This window comes from Pteropus alecto, unplaced genomic scaffold, assembly GCF_000325575.1.
Source record: "Pteropus alecto unplaced genomic scaffold, ASM32557v1 scaffold251, whole genome shotgun sequence".
Lineage (NCBI taxonomy): Eukaryota > Metazoa > Chordata > Mammalia > Chiroptera > Pteropodidae > Pteropus > Pteropus alecto.
The window spans coordinates 2,041,251-2,062,174 of record NW_006431048.1 but is presented as its reverse complement, the minus strand read 5'-3'; the positions used below and the strand labels follow the sequence as shown (position 1 = coordinate 2,062,174).

At 37.3% G+C, this 20,924-nt stretch overlaps 1 protein-coding gene across 1 annotated transcript in view; it reads right to left on the bottom strand.

The window, feature by feature from the left end:
- The window catches only part of CD86 (CD86 molecule), a 38,533-nt gene extending 24,900 nt beyond the window's left edge, over positions 1-13,633 (bottom strand). Inside the window, exon 1 of the mRNA XM_025052162.1 lies at positions 13,529-13,633. Within this exon, the coding sequence (XP_024907930.1) occupies positions 13,529-13,542 (14 nt within the window). The 5' untranslated portion in view covers positions 13,543-13,633. The remainder of the gene's footprint in view (positions 1-13,528) is intronic.
- Between the last annotated feature and the right edge of the window lie 7,291 nt (positions 13,634-20,924).

Sequence of the window (20,924 nt, the reverse complement as noted above, 5' to 3'; positions counted from 1 at the left end):
CCAAAAATAGGTCTTTAAACCCTTTCATCTTCCATCTACGGCCTCTCAAACCCTTAGGGCTCTTACATGGGTCCGGGGCCTTGACTCACAGGGTCACCACTTCCCCTCAGCCATTCTATGTGCATACCTTGGAAACTTCATCCTTTATTCGAGTAGGCCCCACTTGGGGTTTTCCTCTGGATTTTACAATCATATCGTTTTTTGTTGTTTTTTTTTTTTTTTATTTGAAAGGGTCCATTTGGTTTCCTTATTGTAACATGTGAAATTACCACCCATCAGAACACAGAAGAACTAATTCATATTCAACTTAGCTATCAAGTTTCCTTTTTTCATGTACTCAACAGTCAAAATGTAAGATAGGCTAAATTGAAAAGTCCTGTTATCAAAATATTCGGAATAATATTTCCCAAACTTCATTCATTCTAGCTACTAGTACCACTTCATATCCATGTAAAATCTGTACTATTCTTTGTATGATGTTTTTTCTCTTAACTTTTTTAAGAGAAAAATTATTAAGTGAAAAATATTAAGTAAATTTATTTTTAAAAGAATATTTATGTTAATACTAATTTTTTTTAAAGCAGTATCATTTGCCATAAATAAAGGATGAGTAAAAATAACACATCACACTGGGCTTTAGAATCACAAAGACCTGTATCCAAGCCCTAGCTCCACTAGTTAATGCCTGTGTGTTCTTGGGGAAGTTACTTAACTTCTCTGAGCCTTAGCTTCCTTACAGAAGTAATATTAAATATTTCATAAGCTTGTTGTGTGGATTAAATAGATGACATACATATGATGCCTAGCACAGATGCTGGCATATAGTAGGTTCTTTTTTAAAAAGTTGTTTTATTGTTTTCTCTTTTGTATATCCCTTCTCCCATCAACTTATTTCAGTTTCTTTTTAGAGCAGCCTCCCACAATGCTGTGAGCCAGGCAGCAGAAACAAAGGATAATAGGGTGTCACGGAATTTTCTTGTTCTATAACTTAGAGTTGCGAGGTTGTTCAAGGGACCTCATTCCAATCTCTCACTCAAGTAATGACCCCCTCAATGTCATCTCTGATAGATGAATGTCCAATCCTTGCTTCCTCACTTATGTTGGGAAACTCACTATCTGATAAGACAGTTATAAGAGAAAGATCTTCTTTATAATAATCCCAAATCTCCCACCATTCACTCCCCAGACCCATAAGTACCATCTAGTTGTTCCTTTCCTGTTTTCTAGAATTCCTAGAATATGTATTATTTTACCCCTTTACATAAAACCCTCCAAATAGTTGAAAGCAGATCTCATAAATTTCCTTAATAGTCTCTTCTCTCAGCTAAATATAATCAGTGTCCTCAAATGTTTCTCATATGATGTAGTCTCTAGATCTAATCAACCTGATGGCTTTCTCACTGGCACCCATCTCCCTGAGTTTTATTAACATGCCTCTTTTCAGGAAGGGCTCGCACAATGGAATGGGCAATGATAAGATCACTTTCGTTAATGAGTCAGAGATCAAATTAACCTGTAAATAGTTGCACTGGGAGGTTGGCTGACCATGATTTTTTTTTTTTTTCTCATGTCAAGTCAGATCACCACTCCCTGGCCCCATCTTGTTTGTGTGTCAGTGTTTGAGGCCAATCAAAATTACTCTGAATTTCATATATGTCATCCATTGTGTTAGCCATCCTTCCAAGCCTTGTGCCACTTGAAAATCTGATAAGGAGACCTTACCCAATGGTCATCAGAGCCAAGGACAGAGAGGTTCAACAGGGATGGTGGTCAAATGATTGTCAACAGTATCAAATACTGAGAGGAGGTCGAATAGCATGAAGATCAGTTCCTTGTGTTTAGTGAGGAGGAAGTTACTGGTAACCAGAAAGCTGCTTTCTGTGTGCGACTGCTTCCTCCAGTGCCTCTCTCCCGGATGTTCTCAGGTCTGAGGGAGCCAAGGCTTTAAGAAAAAGCAGCAGGAGAGAGTGGCTACAGATGGTAGCTGGGTGGGGAAACAGATACCTCCCTGATGTCCTTCCTCAACGTTGCTCAAGAGAGATTTCCCTGGGACCACATAGTTAGGATCGACTCTGGTAGGCAAAGCTAGAAACCTGTAGGCATTTGGAAACATCTAAACATTTAGCTGAAGTTTTCAACTCCAGTCATATATTTGTGCTACCTATAAATGGCTTCCTGGGGCCAGTGGTCTAGAGGCCATTTAAAGGTATTCTAGGAGGTGGTGGTTCCAACACAGAATGAAATAGTTTCCACGAATAATTGCAGCAGCATTATTTATTGAAATGTTAATGTTGTTTGTTTTCCGAGCTTTCTTGAAACAGGGATTTTTGCAGTGGAGAAAGCAGAAGAAACCTAAAGTCAAAGGCACTTCTGGACACTTGTGAAAGCCCATGGTAAAGACAATACAGGTGCCTTGGAAGGTGAAAGGAAAGAGACAGAGTACTTCTGAGATACAAGAGGAAAAGAGGGAAGGAGAGAGGTGTGTGGGTCCTGTGGGCAGTGGGACCCGAGCACCCCTTCTCAGTGCTCCCAAGGGGATAACAACCTCAGGGTGATGGCTCATGCCTAGAGAGGAGATGCCGTTGGCTGAGGGAGCCCAGCCTTAGTGGATAATCTCATTCATTATTGTCGCGTGGAGGCAGAGAGCTGTCAGTCTTCACAGGCCACAATGATGTCGCCAGTGGCAAGTGGGACAAACTAGGGACTTGAGGCCCTTCCACTACTTTCTAGGAACCAGGTAAGCTTCCTGAATTCTGACTGGGCTACAGGAGGGGAAGGGCACCACTGTAGGATCAAGATAGAACCTCCTGTTCAACCGGCAGAATGGGGGTTCAGAGGTGGTATTAGATTGAATTAAAGGAAATAAAAAAGTGATAATCAAAAAAAAGTGATAATCTCTTACATACTTGGATCCTTGGACAGAAATTCATACCCTATACAAAATATAATCCATGCAAGGGGGCCCAGGATTGGACTATTAACACAGTTCTGAAATTGCTCTTAATTTAAAAGTGATACAGCTCAGGGTTGGGTCCTGTTTGTATTCCCAGCCCTGCCACACAACATCTAATAATGCAGAAGAGTCAGTCACAGCCTCCAAGGCCTGACTCTCCTCTTATAATGAAACTCTGCTGGGTCCACAGACAGGGTTTTCTGATACAACCTGAGAGAAGGCATAAAACATTTTCTATGAAATTGCTACTGTAAAATTGTATTTTCAGAACCCTTTCTGCTTAAAGCATAAATGTACTAACTGCTAAGAAAATGGAAAGACAAGCCACAGACTGGGAGAAAATATCTGAAAAACATATATCTGATAAAGGACTAGTATCTAAAATGAACAAAGAATCTTAACACTCAAAGAAAAGAAAACAACTCTACTTAAAAATAGGTAAAATATCTGATCGTACATCTCACTACAGATAGCACATTAGTATATTAAAAGATGCTCAATATCACATGTCATTAAGGACTTGCTAATTAACAACGAGCTACTATCATACACCTATTACAATGGCTAAAATCCAAAAAAAAAATTGACAATACTAAATGCCGACGAGGATGTAGAGCAACAGGAATTCACATGCATTGCTGGTGCCTGCCTATATCAATGAAAAGTAATATAGGCACTTTGGAACACATTCTGGCAGTTTCTTAGCAAACTTAAAACATAAGCCTACCATACGATCCAGCAATCATGTTCGTAGGTATTTATCCAAATGAATTGAAAATTTATGTCCACGCAGAAGCTTGCACATGAATATCTATAGCAACTTTATTTATAATCACCAAAATTGGAAGCAACTAAGATGCCTTTCAATAGGTGAATGTATAAACAAACTGTGATACATCCATACAATGGAATATAATTCAATGATAAAAAGAAATATGTTTTCAAGCCATGAAAAGACATGGAAGAACCTTAAATGCATTTTGCTTAATGAAAAAAGCCAGTCTGAAAATTTATGTACTGTATGATTCCAACTAGATGACATTCTAGAACAGGCAAAACTGTAGAGACAGTAAAAAGATCAGTGGTTGTCAAGGGATGTGAGGAGGGATGAATAGGTGGAGTACTGGGGATTTTTAGGGAAAACTATTCTGTATGATACTGTAATGGTGGATATATGTTGTTATAAATTTGTCAGAATCATAGAACTATAGAACAGAAAGAGGGAAACTTACTATAAAGTATGGACATTAGTGAATATTATGTATCAATATTGTTCATTAATTGTAACAAGTATACCACATTAATTCCGGATGGTAATAAAAGGAGAAACTGTGTGCAGGGAAGAGGAGATATGGGAATTCTCTGTACTATTTGCTTAATTTTTCTGTAAATCTAAAACTGTTCTAAAAATAAAGTCTATTAATATTTAAAAAACATGCACACTAACCACATTCACCGATTCCTGGTAAAGTAACTAAATTAATGCTGTGACATTTTAGAGGGATTCTAGACTAGTGGGTAAGAGAATTAGCATCAATTTCACAGTCCAAAGGTTCACTTCTCCATATTGCAAATTTGTATTAAAATGCCATACATAAAATATTGCTGTAAAAAATCTCTAGTTTTGTATTTCTATTTTGACACTTTCTGCAGCTTTCTGGTACAAAATCGTAGATTTTTATGTCAATTCCTTAGGTAAATTAAAGAAAGCCCCATTGTTTTCTAAGGGCCAGATCAATAAAAAAATAGCTTTCAGTTCCATGTTTCTAGAGGAACATTCTTAGAAATATTGTAAGTTTCTTTTTTCTTTGAGGGGGAGATACAGTCTTGACCTATACTTAGGAGCAAATTTTGTGCAGTTAAGCATTAGAGGTTGAGTCTTTTTCTTTGTCCAAACCCAAATTTTGCAGCCTCGGCATTTATATCTACAAGCGAGTTGCCGAGGTAGGGAGAGACCTTCATTCTCACTACCTTTAGCACAGGCTCCCCTCTCAATCGAGGCAGGCTTGTTCACTCTCCCTAACTGCCCTGGGGTACCTCCTTTTATTCACTTTCTCATGATGCAAATTCATATCCATCATTCATGCATGCTAAAAAAGAGGCAACAGTGTATTGCTTCTTAAATTGTATTCAGTCAACTCCTGAACACAGAAACTAGGACCCAGTGACACACTTTTGCCTAGATGTCCTCTAAGGAGAAGTCAGAAAGGTAAGGGACACCAACAATTATCTGTAAGATTCTACCAAGTGAATACAAAAGATTCTTGTCTTCATTTTCTCTCAAAATCAAACAGTGGGTTAATAAAACATACCTGACCTCAGCAGTAAAATACTTGTGTTTGGATTGAAGATTACCTTAGCATGTATTAAAAAGAGGTTAAGGAAATATTGTCAAAGAGTAGGCATCAGGAGGCATGCATTTTAGAAAAAGGAGTATTGTTGTATTGTTGCGTGGCGTTCAGGTGAGCTGTGATGTTAGCAGTATGGGCCAGTGGACAAGAGGAGGAAGATGGGGCTGGATAGAGCTCAGGCTAGGGTCAACAACCCCAGCAAGTGAGGAGTCGGTCTTTCCACACACAGGGTCTGAATGGGGTCACGGTCTTGTAGAGACGTGTCAGAGTCGGGTGGGGGTGTGCTGCCGCACCCCCAGTATCAGGAGTTTCTGGAAAGTGTGATATCTACAGTGTGATGGGTGGAGACACTTCATCAGTTTCTTCCTGTGGAACAGGCCCATCTCTAGGGATCAGGCTCCAGGGGCCAGTGGGGACCTGGACCACAGGTCAGGAAACAAGGCTAAGCCAGGGAATGACTGTATCTTGCAAAATGGAGGGTCTCACAACTCAGCGCATGGACTCTAGAGACCAGGATTGTAGCAGCAAGACCACATCCAGAGCAGCGCTTCTGCTTTGCCTGCAGCCTGTATACAAGGATTTTATGAAAGGGACTGGGCAGAGCTTCGGAGATTGTGCCACGGTGTCCACAGGAACTGGTACTAACTACAGGCTCTAGTGATACACGCGTGCAAACATTTTTATGCTTTATCTGTTCCTACCCATCTATATATCTTGGTAATAATTTCTGATAATACTTTAACTTCCACAGATGTAATTAATCTGTGTAAGTTACTTCTGGAATGTCTACTTTTAAGTTTGTCTTTATTCATTCAACAAATACTTAACCAGCCCTCATTGAGTGTGGGCCCTGGGCTGGTCCTGTGACCCAAGATGAGTAAAAAAAGAAGGTCCTTGCCTTCCCAGAGCCTGTAGGTGTGTGTGTGAGAGACCTACACCAATCTAATAATGTCAGTCAAGGTACTTGCCACCAAGTGATTTTCAACTAAACAAATTCAGTTGAGTATGACCTCCTAATGACTAGATACCATCTTAAGAGCATGAAGTGGATTCTAATTAGGTCTCGTTGGTCATAATTAAGATAAGATTTCCCAGGCCCTGTGTCTCAGGAATAAGCTTCTTCAAGAGATATCAGTTCTCCTTCACTTCATACTTTAAATGGTCACAGTGTCTGCATGACCTTCAGTGACAGCTGGCACAGTAGAGAGATGTCAGTTGAGGGAAAGGTAGACTAAGTGATTCTTAACTTCTTATTTCATAATTCTATAGTCTAGCTATTCAGTAAGGCTTACAATACAATCTTACAGTCTCAGGACTTCCTCTGATAGTTTACTCAAAATATATCCTATTAATTAACAAATAACAAAACTATGTAAAATATTTCCAAGTGGAATGAAACACATACAGAAACGAGTTTAAAAATTGATAGCAATAAACTACGAACATCGGTGATGGTACTTTTCAGAATTAACAATGTAAGTATCTGGTTCAAAACATATTATCCTTTCAATCTTTAGTGCTACCTGGGAACTTTAAACCCAAATTCAGAAGATCGTGGTCTCTGAATTTAAAGTGGTCCATTTGCTTAAAGGTACGCACTTACACATTCTGAGAAACTGTCATTTCTTTTACAAATTGTCTGACATTTGCCATTTCCTTTATAATCTCAGAAGAAATAAAATACAGTATTCTAAAAGTAAAAGTTGCTTGAAGAATTAAGTCCATATGTTTTTTTCTTATATGCGCAGAGGAAGGAATATAATACATAACAAAACTAACACATTTTAAGAAATGGCAGCATATTTCAAATTTAGGGAAGCATGAAGAGCTGTGAAAGCACCTTTTTATGCAAAATATTTATATGAGTGTAAATAAAATATGCACTACAAAGTAAAATAAAATAGAGTGGGACATACAGAACACAGCCAATATGACTAAGCTTGCTGAAAAAAAAACCACTGGATTTTTTAAAGCTTCCATTTCACAACAGGGTTGAGGGAGGGGGCATTGCACACCCAAAGGCTCACTTCCCTATGGCATCCTTGTAAGCTAAAGAAATGAACATGAGACTTCTGAGAACCCTTAAAATATGTATTTATCAACCTGGATTTGCAATTTTCAAATTGGTGGTGCAGAACCATAAAGGTGTAATTTTTGCGGCTCTTTCTGCACGCCTTTATCTGGAAGATTCCAAAGGTCTACCATACGGGTATTGCTACTTGAAAGAAATTTTCCAGTAAAACAAGATGTTACTTTTCCTATTCTTTAGAGATGTGAATAAGGGATGGCTTCTTTTGAAAAGGACCTGAGCTTTCCTCAATTCTGGTTTAAGATAGAAAACAATCGCACATAAGCCTTGCGCTGCTTGGCTACAGTTTTAATGTGAGGAGTTGAAATATGTAAGAAGGACAGAATTGGTAAACCGATTCGATTTTGCATTTCATGGATTGGAGACAAAATATTGCATTTGTCATTTCACTTGAGTTGCATTTTCACTGTGAATGGCCTATTTGCATACAAACAAAAGAGATTATTTTTAAAAGAGGTTTTCTTTGTTTTTGTTTTGGTCCTTTGGGATGATTGTGGTAAGAGGGGACCAAGCCATTTTCATACCTTGGATTTCAGATATTGTGTTTAAGTCACCCTTCATTTTCTCTTCCTCACCACCCACTTGCAATTTATTGGCCGCTAGTTTTGTGGTCTTCGTCACCTCTTATCTGGACTATTGCAATAGCCTCCCGATTGGTTCTCTCTCACTCTCCTTTACCCTACTACTCTTTTTCATCAAAAAGAATCTGATTACAAAACATTCTTGCTTTAAAGACTTGCTCTCTGTTCCTCATGGGCCAGTGGTCACACTTCTTAGCAAGGCACACAAGGCCCTTCAATAGACTGAATCCAATTTTTCTCTTCTGCTTTTATCAATCAACCCATATAATTTACCCTCTAGTCATACTTGTACTGTTCGCTATTTCCTGACCCTTTCAGTCCTTTTAGACTAGGGGTCCCCAAACCCTGGGCTGCGGGAGGTGGCCTGTTAGGAACGGTGCTGCACAGCAGGAGGTGAATGGTAGGTGAGTGAGTGAAGCTTCCTCTGTATTTGTAGCCACTCCCTAGTGCTAACATCACTGCCTTAGCTCCACCTCAGCTCACCAGGCATTAGACTCTCATAGGAGCACCAGTCCCTGGTGCCAAAAAGGTTGGGGATTGCTGTTTCAGACTTTTTGCCTTCTTTGCTTTCGACAGCTGTTTCTTCTGCTTGGAATGCCTTTCTTGCCTTCTCTATCTGCAAAACTCGATTCTTCTTTTGAGATCCAGATCACTCCACAGTTCACAATTGATACCTTCTCTGCCATCATCCCCTCCTATTTTCACCATATCTGTATCTTTCTCCTTCCCAAATCACATTGTTTATTCTTCCCTTATAATAGTTTCCTCATTTGTGTTAAAGTTTCACTGCTCATGTGACTATCCTGTCCTGAGTTCCACAAGGGCAGGAAACATGTTCCACTCCCCTTTGCCTTCCTGGTATAGTAACAGGTGTCCAGTAAATGTTAGTAAAGTTAATATCTGTTAGCAGATTGTTATAAGCTAGGTATTCTGCTAAGTATTTCTAACGAATTACTTTATTTAACCTATACAATAAACATACAAAGTTTTACAGATGAGGAAACTGAGTTTCGGAGAGGTTAGGCCACTTGCTCGGGTTCACACAGTTGGTGACCTGAAGGTTTCAGCAGGTTATAGAATTGAATAGGTTTTAATTTCTAGCCAATAATGTTATGTTCGGTTTTAATTTCTAGCCAATAATGTTATATGACTATCATTAGAATATCAGATACATGTCAGCATACTTTTATGGTGTAGTTTGACACTTTCTGAGTAAGTCTCTCCACTCTGCCCCTTACTAATTGTGTGACCTTGAGTAAGTTACTAAACCTCTCTAAACCTCAATTTCCTCATTTTTATTTTTCAGTGGGGGAAAACGATGCCTAGTTCACATGGTCATTGTAAGGATTCAAGGGCAACACCTATGTAAGATTCCTAGCCCCATGCCTGTTCATCACAGCAATCATTTATTCCTTACTACTCTGAGCCATGCAGTTCATATTTTTCCATTCATTCACTTAGTCCTTACCCTCTGAAAATTTGAAGCTATTAAAACTTCCAACAGATAAAGAAACTGAGGCTTAGAGATGGGTTTGGTCCAGTTACGAGGTCACCTTTCACCACCAAACGTTTTGCAGCAGTGGTCTATCTGCTGTCTCCATGTTCTCAGCTCTCTGAGATCTACTCCTTCTTTTTAGCTGGGAGTGTTCTGCAAAGGTCATCAAAGGCCTCTGGACTGACATTTTCAGTAATTCTCCTACTTCACCTTTCTGCAGAATTTGATGCTGTGACTATCCTCTGCTTTGCATGTTTCTACGCCCAAATTTCCTCTTCTTTATACACTCACCTGAGTCATCTTGGATTAGGGCCTACCCCAATGACCTCATTTTAATTTGATTATCTCTAAACACGATCACATCCTGAGGTACTGGCGGTTAAGACTTCAACACGTAAATTTTGGGGGACACAATTCAACCCTTAGCATTTAGTCTCTAGAGTCACTTTTTCTGTCATATCTCATGTGCTCAATGTAGAAGTTTGCCTTTCCATGGACATGTCCTCCTCTTTCTTGCATCTCTCTCCTCCCTTGGTTTCTATGACATCACTTTCTCCCTCTTTGCTCCAATATTTCTAGTCCCTCTTTGGTGTCTATTATGGACTTTGTATCCTCATTTACCTCCTTAAATGTTAAAATTTTACGGTACCAGCCTTGATTGCTTCTCGCTCCACCATTGCCCTCTCCCTGGCGACCTCACTCACAACGAGAATTTCAACTTCAGCTGTATTTGTGCTGAAGACTCTTAATATCTATTCCAGCCCATACTTCTTTCCTGAGCTTTGCACTTGTATATCTACTTATCTATTTGCACATCACCATCTACCTGCTCCACAGGATCTCAAATTCAGCATGTTAAAAAACAAACTCAATTTCTGTTCTCTTTTTCCCCCTGGCCCAAACCCAACCCATTTCCTATATCCCTCACATTGTAAAGGATGTTACCGTGTACTTAAATGTCTCTTTCCAAGCTCTACATCTGTCAAAACCCAAATCCTATCAATTCTAGTGCTTAAAAATCTCCCGAATGCATCGTCTCCTCTCCAATTCCACCATAATTACCCTGGTTCCAATCCTCAACACCTCTCCTTGGATTATACAATAGTTTTCTAAATGTTCTCCATGTCGCCAAATCAGTTTTGCACTCTGCTTCCAGAGAAAATTTTTAAAGCAAATTTTATCATTACTTTTGCTTGTTTATGACTTTTCAAACTTAGGCTATTACTTTAGGATAATCACGACTGGATGTCTGGGCTCTGAGGCTTTATTGTCCTGGTCCCTCTCAGTTTCCACCTTATCCTCTTTTATTACTACCTGTCAGGCATCTTCTGTATAGTTGCAATTCCCCCACATACCCTATTTGTCTATTTAATCACCTAGACCTTGGGTCTTTAAACCATGTTGATCCCCCATAAAGCCCACAGCTGGTGGTCTATAAAAGCCCCAGCAGTGTCTCTGACTCATCTCTTCTCTCTTGCACTAGGTCTTTGCTCCCAGCTTTATCCCTATACCTAACCAGCCTCTTGGCTTCCTTAGCTCACTCTCCTCTCCAGCATTTGGTTTCCCACTGTGATGGAAGTCATTCCCTGTAAGTGGCTGGCCTTGTCCTTGGGCTCTGCCTGTTTCAGGTCAGCTCTCTTTGGAGCTCAGCTTGGGGTTGTCCTGACAGGCTCAAGTGTATTGAACGCTTCTGCTTGAAAAACCTACCTGAATTTTAGTCCTAGCATTGCCATCAAGTAGTTGTGTAATCTTGGATAAATCACTTTCTCTCTAAAAATCTCACAACCACCTTATGACAAGTCACAATTATCCCAATTATACAGGTAAGAAAATGAGAATTACAATCGTTAAGCAACTTGTCCAAGGTCACACAGCTAGCAAGTGGGAGAAACTGGGATCAAATCTCAACACTCAGGTTCCAAAGTGTGGTCACTTAATCACTACACTGCTCTTTCACTCAACATGCAGGTTACTCTAGAGCCATGCCATTACATTGAAAAATAAGGAAATGAGAGCTCCAGTCTCTTGCACGTGGAATATGCTATGAAAACAGGCCTATTAGGATCTAGTGAATTATGGGTAGAGTGAGTATATTTTGAAGAGGTGTCAAGAGACGAAAAAAAAGTTAAACACAAAAGGCCAAAGCCTTAACAATGGAATTCCACAAATTATGGGTTATTGGTTTATTTTTCTGAAATATCTAATTTCGTTCTGCCTACAGATGTAATTCAAGTTTAAGTAGTAGCACTGTATTCTGCTTTTATTCCCTTAAGCTAAACACATTAAGAATTGTTCTGCAGTAGAATTTTTAATGATTGCATGGCATTCCATTGTGGATGTTCTCTAATTAACCAATTACCTATGTTCAGACATTTGTTTGTAAGATTTTTCCTATTAGAAACAATGGCAAGAAAAACATCCATGTCATTAAAACTTTACAAACATATATGATTACGTGTCCTTATAATAAATTCCTAAAAGTTGAACTGCTTGGTTAAAGGGCATATACATTTTGAGGGCTTTATGTATCGTCAGATTATTGTCCAGAAAGATTATATTATCATCAGCTGGTAATGAAGGTATAAACGTTCCTCCCTCCTTAGAAACATGCAGGATTTTTGCTTGCTCACTTTTTAAACAAAATATTTGCCACTTTGATAAAAGAAAAACATTTCACTGTTTCAAATTGCATTTCTTTTATTTCAGATAAGATTAAACATTATATACTGGCTATTTATATTAAAATTTTTTTTGCTTGTGATTAATTATTAGGCATTATTAAACAAAAAGAATCTTAAGAAAAATATAGGCAGTGCCTGTGGTTCCATAGACATCTGGTAGTATTAACATAATTAAGTGGTACCACTTCTATGGTTCCACAAAAATTATAAATTCTGAAAAATTTTTTTTCTTATTTATGTAACAATTCAAAATTCCACTGGAGGGAAAGGAATCTTAACTTGGAATTTAAATTCTAATCTTCTGAAATAAAAGCAGCAAAGCTATTTCCCAAACCAGTAAACACTAGGTAGATGAGAGTTATTTAGATTTTCAAAGAACAATAATAAATAGTGACTGGCCTCCCTGCCACCATCAAAAAGAAGGGTGGGTGTAACCCCTTTCAGTAAGTCACTGTCATGAGAACCTGGTGGGCATGGAGAAACCTTGTGGTGTAGAGTAAAGTGGCAAGAAATGTTTAAGCTCTCTCCTTATAAGCAGTGTGAACTTCGGCTGGTTTTTTAGCTTTAAACCAGAGTTACCTCATTCATAAAACACAATGATGATATAATCTGCCTGAGAGTCATTGTGAAGATTAAAATTCAATGAAGCAACACTAGTAAAATACATGCACATCAAGCATGTTCAATACCCGGTAGCTAGTTAAATTACTCTACTTCTTTCCACTACCTCGCTCTGCTCAGAAACTCCCAAAGACCTGTTTGTGACTCATTATCTGGGTTCTGCAATTTCTTCTTAGATTTCTTCTACCTCTTACTTTTCCTTAGCCTATCTCCTTCTACCTTCTCTATGTCATTATCCCATCCCCAGGCCAAATTGACCTTGAGTATACACAAAATTTGCTTCCTGTCAATTGTCATACGTGTTCAAACATTTTGAAATTTCATGATTCTTAAAACTAACAATTGCAACATTGAAATATTTGAAAGACAAATTTACAAAATCAAAACCAATCACTTTTTAAAAACCAACAACCACTATAATTTTAGGGAGCTCAATAATTCTCACCTTTGAGTGGCAGTCAAATGTCTTTGACAGAAATTTTTTAAAACTCTTTTCTGCCTTGGAGCTATGCAATCAACCTAGAGTGGATGCTCCAAGAAGAAGAGAATGGCTTTGGGATTTTAGCTAATGTTTTATAGCGTAGACCACTCTTTCTCCCTGGTGTTTCTACTTTTGGTTTCTGTATAAATATGTCTTTAATACATATTACCATTCTTGGGCAGGAAGTACAGAAAACAGAGCACCATCCTCAACTTTACCCTGCTGCCGAGGTCACTTAACTCAACATTGCCTTTTGAAGTAAGAATGATCACTCACCATCTGTGATCCATCTTGGTCACATCTACTGTTGGGCTAACAGCTGGGAATGACCTTGCTTGTCTGTCTGTCTGTGTTAGTCCGTGTCGCAGTGAAAGGAGAAGCAATCCCTTCCACGCCTGCCAAAGTCTTCCTCTTCAATGACTGTATACTCTGTGACTTTTATGTTCCTCTTTTGTCATATTTTGCTGACACGTGTGGAACAAATTTAACCCTTTCTTTCCATTCGAATTCGTTGACACAACACTAAGACGAGGTGGACTGAAAATCTCACCTTTTGAAATTCCTCCTAAAAACCTAGAAAATAAGATAACTAAAAAGAGAAAATGAAAATCACTGCATCTCTAAGACAGAATAAAAGAAGCTTGTATAGAGTTTGGTAAGACAATAAAAAGTGTGATTTATTATGAACGTGGATTGGGAGTGCTGTTGCAGGACATCTCCCTACCCCCTGCTGATTCTTACCACCAAGATGATGAAAGATTTCACTGAACTTCAGGGAGGGGATGAAGGAGATGTCCTTCTGTGAAAGCTGCACAACCAAGGAGGCCAAACAAAACTACCGCTTTTATCATTTCATTCTTACTATAGCCAAAGATTAAACTGGTTAAAGAGAAGATTCCTGAAATAGATGTCTGAAAAAAAAAAAAAAAGCAGTATTCTAAAATTGAGAGATGTACTTGAGAGAGAAACATAAAATTCATCAAACAGAAACTACCACCAGAGGAAAAGAAATTTCTACACAGGAACTAAAAATAGCACTCTTAAGGAACTCAAAGGGTCAAGATTGTCAAAAAATATATATAAAAATATATTTTGGGGTAAATATTGTGAACATTTTAAATTTTAAAGGCAAAGAAAGCTATAAACAAAATTAAAAAGTAAGAAGACTATAGAGAAGGATACACCAGTTTGGTCTCTTACTCATCTCTAAATGTTAGAAAAACACAGAACCATATCTATAGAGTTTTCAGGTAGCATTTTCTATGCAGATAAGGTGCCAGTTAAATGTAAAGCCAATAGAAACATATTACCAAGCAGACAGGAAAAAAAGAACAACAAAAATACCACCACCAAGATAACCTTTCAAAATAAAGATATGCTCTAAAATAATAAGAAATAAATTAAAATTGAAAGCCTAAGAATGGAGGAGCTATGATTTCAAAAAAATAGTGGTGAGCTTGAAAGCTAATTAAACATATAACATTAGACTAGATAATTGTTGTAAATTAGTTTAGAAGATCAGAATGTTAAAAATTATTATAAATAGGTTGCCTGTATTATTTTTAATGAGGTTTGAAAATAACAGGTGATAGGATTCTGAGAAGATGGCTGAGTAGGAAGCAACAGAAGTCTGTCTTCCCACCTAGACAGTTGCATTGGCAGAATCTGTCATGTACTTTCATGTTCATTGCAGCAATACTCATAATAACCAAGATATGGAAAAAAACCTAAGTGTCCATTGAAGGATGAATAAATGAAAGAAAATGTGGCACACATACATGCTCACACGTTATTCAGCCATAAATAAGCAAAAAATCCTGCCCTTTTTTGACAACATGGATAAACCTGGAGAAAATTATGCTTAGTCAAATAAGCCAAACACAGAAGGACAAATACTATATGATCTCAATATAGAATCTTAAAAAATTTTAAATAATTTATTTTTAATCACAGTTGACATATAATATTATACTAGTTTCAGGTGTACAACACAGTGATTAGACATTTATCTAACTTACAAAGCGATCACCCTGATAAATCTTGTACCCACCTGACACCATACAGAGTTATTGCACTATTATTGACTATATTCCCAAGGCTATATTTTACATTCCCATGACTATTTTGTAACTACTGATATGTACTTCTTAATCCCTTTCCCCTTTTTTCACCCCCTCACCCCCTCCCATTTGGCAACCAAAACAATCTTGAAAAAGAAAAGCAAAGCCCAAGGACTCACACTCCTGATTTCAAAATTTACTATAAAGCTACAATAATAAAAACAGTGTGGCACTGGCATAAAGGCAGACATATAGACCAATGGAATAGATTAGACAGCCCAGAAATATACTCATATATATGGCCAAATAATTTTTTGACAGGGGTGTCATGACCATTTGATGGGGAAAGAACAGCCTTTTCAACAAACGGTGTCAGGAAAACTGGGAATCCACATGCAAAAGATTGAAATAAGACCCTTACCTAACACATTATAGAGAAATTAACTCAAAATGTATCAAAGACCTAAGTGTAAAACCTAAAACTATAAAAATCTTACAAGAAAACATATGGCAAAACCTTTATGACATTGAATTTGTCAATGATTTTTTGGATATGACACCAAATGTACAGGCAATAAAAGAAAAATAGACAAATTGGACTTCATAAAAATTTTTAAATGTTATGCATAAAAAGACAATATCAACAGAATAAAAAAGCAACCAACAGAATGGAAGAAAATATTCATGGATTATATATCTGATAAGGGATTAATATCTAGAATGTTTAGAGAACTCCTCAAACAATACCAAGAAACAATAACCCAGTTCAAAAATGAGCAAAGGACTCAAATAGACATTTCTCCAAAGAAGATACATAAATGACCAAAAGCACATGAAAAGATGCTCAACATTACCCTTAAAAATAGTCAAAATGGTAACTTTTTATTATGCATTTTGCTGCAATGACAAAATGCCACAGACTGGGTGGCTTAAAGAACGGAAATTTATTTTCTCACAGTTCTGGAGGCTGGAAGTCCAAGATCAAGGTGTTGACAGGTTTGGTCTTTCTCGAGGCCTCTCTTGGGCTTTCAAATGACCGCCATCTTGTGTGTTCTCACATGATGCTTCCTCTGTGTATACCTACCCTTGGCTCTCTTCCTCTTCTTCTAAGGACAGTAGTAGTCCTATTGGATTAGGGCCACAACCTTATGACATCAATTAACCTTAATGACCTCTTTAAATGCTGCATCTTCAGTGATTTCACTGGTGCTTAAGGAGGTGCCTTCCTCAGATGGCTATTCATTGGAGACTTGTGTTCCTTGCTGGCTGTTGGCAAGAGTCCTCAGTTCCTCATCCTGTTTGTCTACTCACGATACAGTACCTAGTTTCCCCCAGAAGAAATTATCCACGAAAGAGAGCTTAAACTACAATATCTTTTGTGATTTAAACTTAAAAGTCATATACTGGCCATTCTACTTTTTGTTAGAAGCAAGTTATCAAGTCTAGACCATACTCCATGGGAGGGGAATTAGATGCCATCTTTTTAAGGAAGAAGTTTTAAAAAATGTGTAAAAATATTTTAAAACTGTTACAGAAAGAGATATATTTCCAGAACTAGAATTACAGGGTAATATAGTCATGAATATACTTAAGGTCCTTCACACGTTTTGCCAAACTAATATTCGAAAGGATTCTATCAAGTTATGCTTTCATGAGCAAAAGGAAAATTGATCAATTTCATCAGTCAGGGAAATTTTCTCTTTTACGAATTGTGTTTTATGAATTTTTCATCTCCTGAAGCACTTCTCATTAATTTGTGTGTGCTTTTTTACATATTAAAGATAATAATTTATATATGTTCTTTTCCCATATTTGTACTAAGGACATTTTTTGAAATATAGATATTTTACACATTTTATAATAAAAACTATGGACTTTTTTATATGACTTCTTCCACTACTCTCAAGTTTAGAAAAACTATTTTCCAACTAGACATATTTTTTAAATTCTTTTTCCAGTTTTTGAGATTGTGTTTTTACATGTAGCTACAATTGTGTTGAGAATCTAAATCCCTTTCAAATTTTCAATATCATTTATTTAATTCTGGTTCACTCTTCCACTGATTCGGGACATTTCCTTAATAATGAATTAAAATCTTATACGGGTATGGAATAATATACAGTTTGGGGACCATTATGTTCAATATTCTTTTAATACTATATTCATGTGCTCGGGCTACCATAACAGAATACCACAGACTGGATGACTTGAACAACAGAAATGTATTGTTTTCATAATTCTGAAGGCTGGAAATTCAAGGTCAAGGTACTGTCAGGGTGGGTTTTTGGTAAAACTTCTCTTTCTGCCTTGTAGATGGCCACCTTTTTACTATATCCTTGCATGGCCTTTGTGTGTGTGGAAAGTGATCTCTGGTGTCTTTTTCTCTTCTTATAAGGATACCAATTCTATTATATTAGTGTTCCTTATGAACTCATTCAACCTTAATTAACCCACTTAAAGGCCCTATCTCACAAAACAGTTACATCGGGGTTTAGTGCTTCACATATGAATTTGGGGGCACACAATTCAGTCGATAACAAATATTTTTAGTATTTATTAAGGCTATTTCTTTTCATTACTTTTTTTCCAAAATCTATAAAAGTCATAGTTATTATTCTTTTTACTTACATTCTGAAGTAATTTTGTTATATTTAAAGAGTAAATCCTTTAAGTCTTTAAAAAACTTAATCAGCAAATTTTATAGTTATGTTACTTATATCATCTACTTTCACAATACATTGCTAACACAATATAAACACAATACATTGTTATTTTGCTTTAAACAATCAGTTATCTTTTAGCACATTTAAATCTAAAGAAAAATAGATTCCATTTTCTTTCATTTATTCTACTTCATTATTTAAATTTCTGTGTATAACCAATTTTCAGACCTATTCACTTTTTCTGCCTAAAGTTTTTTGTCTTTGTTTTTATATTTTTTGCAGCATATGTATACTGGCAATAAATTCCATAAGTATTTGTCTGAAAAAGCATTTCTCTATCATTCTTGAAGAATATTTTTTATGAGCAAAGAATGTGGGTTAACAGTTTTATTTCCTTCTGCACTTTAAATATGTCGCTCCATTGTCTTCTTACATGCATGGTTTCTGGGAGAAAAAAATCTGCTGTAATTTGTATCTTTGTCCTTCTGCAGGTAATATTTTTTTTTTCTCTGTGTGTATTTTCAAGATTTTCTCTTTGTTTTAATATTGATATAGACTGAGTTATGTTCTCCCAAAGTTCATATGTTGAAATCCTAATCCCAAGTACCTCATAATGAAATTGTATTTGGAAATATGGCTTTTAACAGGGTGATTAAATTGAAATGAGGTTGTTAAGATGGTCCCTACTCCAATATGACTGGTATCCTTATAAGAAGAGAAAGTTTGAATATGAAAAGAGATACCTTGGATGACATCCGTGGACAGAGGGGTGATCGTGTGAAGAGACAGTAAGAAAGCAGCCATCTATCTGCAAGCCAAGAGAAGATGAATCAGAGGAAACTAACCCTGCTTGCACCTTGATCTTTAAATTGCAGCCTTCATTCAGAACTGTGAAAAATACACTTCTGTTGTTTAAGCTACTCCATTTGTAGTATTTTGTTATGGTAGCCCTAGCAAACTAATACAAGTATCATATGCCTAAGACTGGGGCTTTTGTTTTGTTTTGTTTTTGGTATTTATTCTTCATGGTGTTCTCTGAGCTTCAGAGATCTGTGGTTTGAGATAGGGCATTATTTTAAGAAATTCTTGGCAAATATCTCTTCAAATACTTCTGTCTCATATTTTTCTCTTGTTCTTTCTGGGATTCCAATGACATGTATCTTATGCCATTTGATATTTTTCTTCAGCTCTTGCTTGCTCTGTTCTGTTTTTCCCCCATTTTATTTTTTCTCTTATCAGTTTATGAAATTTCTATTGACCTATTTTCAAGTTCCATGATTCTTTCTGTTGCTGTGTCAAGTCTACTGATGGGCCTCTTTAAAGTATTTTTATCTCTGTCACTGAATATTTTTTACTAGCATTTCTATTTGATTCTTTCTTATAGCTGACATTTCTTTGCTGAAATTATCTATCTAATCTTGCATGTTGCCTATCTTTTCCATTAGATCTGTTAACGTCTTAATAATTATTATTTTAAATTCCCTGTAAGATAGCTTCAACATCTGTGTCATATTTTCATCTAGTTCAGATTATTGCTTTGTCTCTTCAGATCTTGATATTTCTTGCCATATTTTATGTGTTACCCCCATTACATGTTAACATCTTAACCCCCAATGTGATCATATTTGGAGATGGGGCATTTGAAAAGTAATTGGGCTTTGATGAGGTCATGAAAGTGGGGCCTTCCTGGTGAGATTAATGCTCATCTGAGGAGAGACACCAGACAGCTTTGTTTCTCTCTCTCTCTTTCTCACCAAATGAAGACATAGCGAGAAGACAGCCATCTGAAAGGTAGAGAGCTCTCGTCAGAATCCAACCATTCTAGCACCCTGATCTTGGACTTGCCAGCCTCCAGAAATGTGAGAAATAAATTTCTGCTATTTAAGCCACCCAGTCTATGGGGTTTTGTTATGACAGCCTGAGCAGACTAAGACAACCTCACAATTTTTTGTTCAAAGTCAGATATGTAATATAAGATAATAGCTACTTAGATAAATATGTTTTATCCTTAAAGATAAGCATGCCTTTCCTTCTGCTAGGCCCTTTGTAATGTTGGGTATTTGTGTTAATTTTATTTGGAGTTGAGTTGGGTTTGAAGTTTATTGTTGCTGTGGTTAACCTTAGTGCACTACAGCCTTCAAATTCTCTGATGACACCCTGAGTGGACTATTTGCCAGAATGTTTCTCTCAGTGTCTGCTCTACACTTGGCTTCATGTCTCTCTGCTTTGTTTTGAGTCTTCCCTTTGAACTGCTCCTTAGAAAGAATCTGTGTTGTGCAGCTTTCCTAGCTATATTCCATTCTTATTTTTACTTGATGCTTATTATAGTGGTTATGGGGGTGGGGGTGAAGAAGTCATAGTTCTCTGATGTTCTCACTGCTTCAGTTTTAGTCAGACATTGTCAACCTGCTTCTTGTGAGCCTTCACTAGTGTTCTTGCCCCTCCTCCAGATCTAGTGCTGAGCCAGAACCTATTCCTGACTTTTTCCCTGGGGAAAATATATTTTTTTCCTGTTTTCCTCCCCTAGTGGCAATGGGCTCACGCCAGTGCCCTAAGGATACAGTTTTTTGTTTCCATTATCCCTGCAGATTAACCTTTTTGTTCTATAGGGGAGACAGAATAAATGGGTTTGGGCAGAGTTTTGGCAACAATTTCTTTCCCCTCTCATCCAGCCATCCTTGTGAGGAAATTTCCACAGGATTTTCTCCAGTTTTCCTTGTGAGCTCCTGGTGAGATTCTCACAGGAAAAAAGAAAAAAAAAACCTGCAAAAAGGTGCAGCCTTCCAGGGGCTTCACTATGTACATTAGTCACACTCGGGTGTAGCAATTTATTATAATTTTCTAGCCTATTCTTGTTACTGACTTATATGGCATCTGGAGGCATCTGCCTCAGGTCACCAAATGTTCTGGGCCTGTTTTTCCAAATAGAGTCTTGTCTCTCCCTAAATT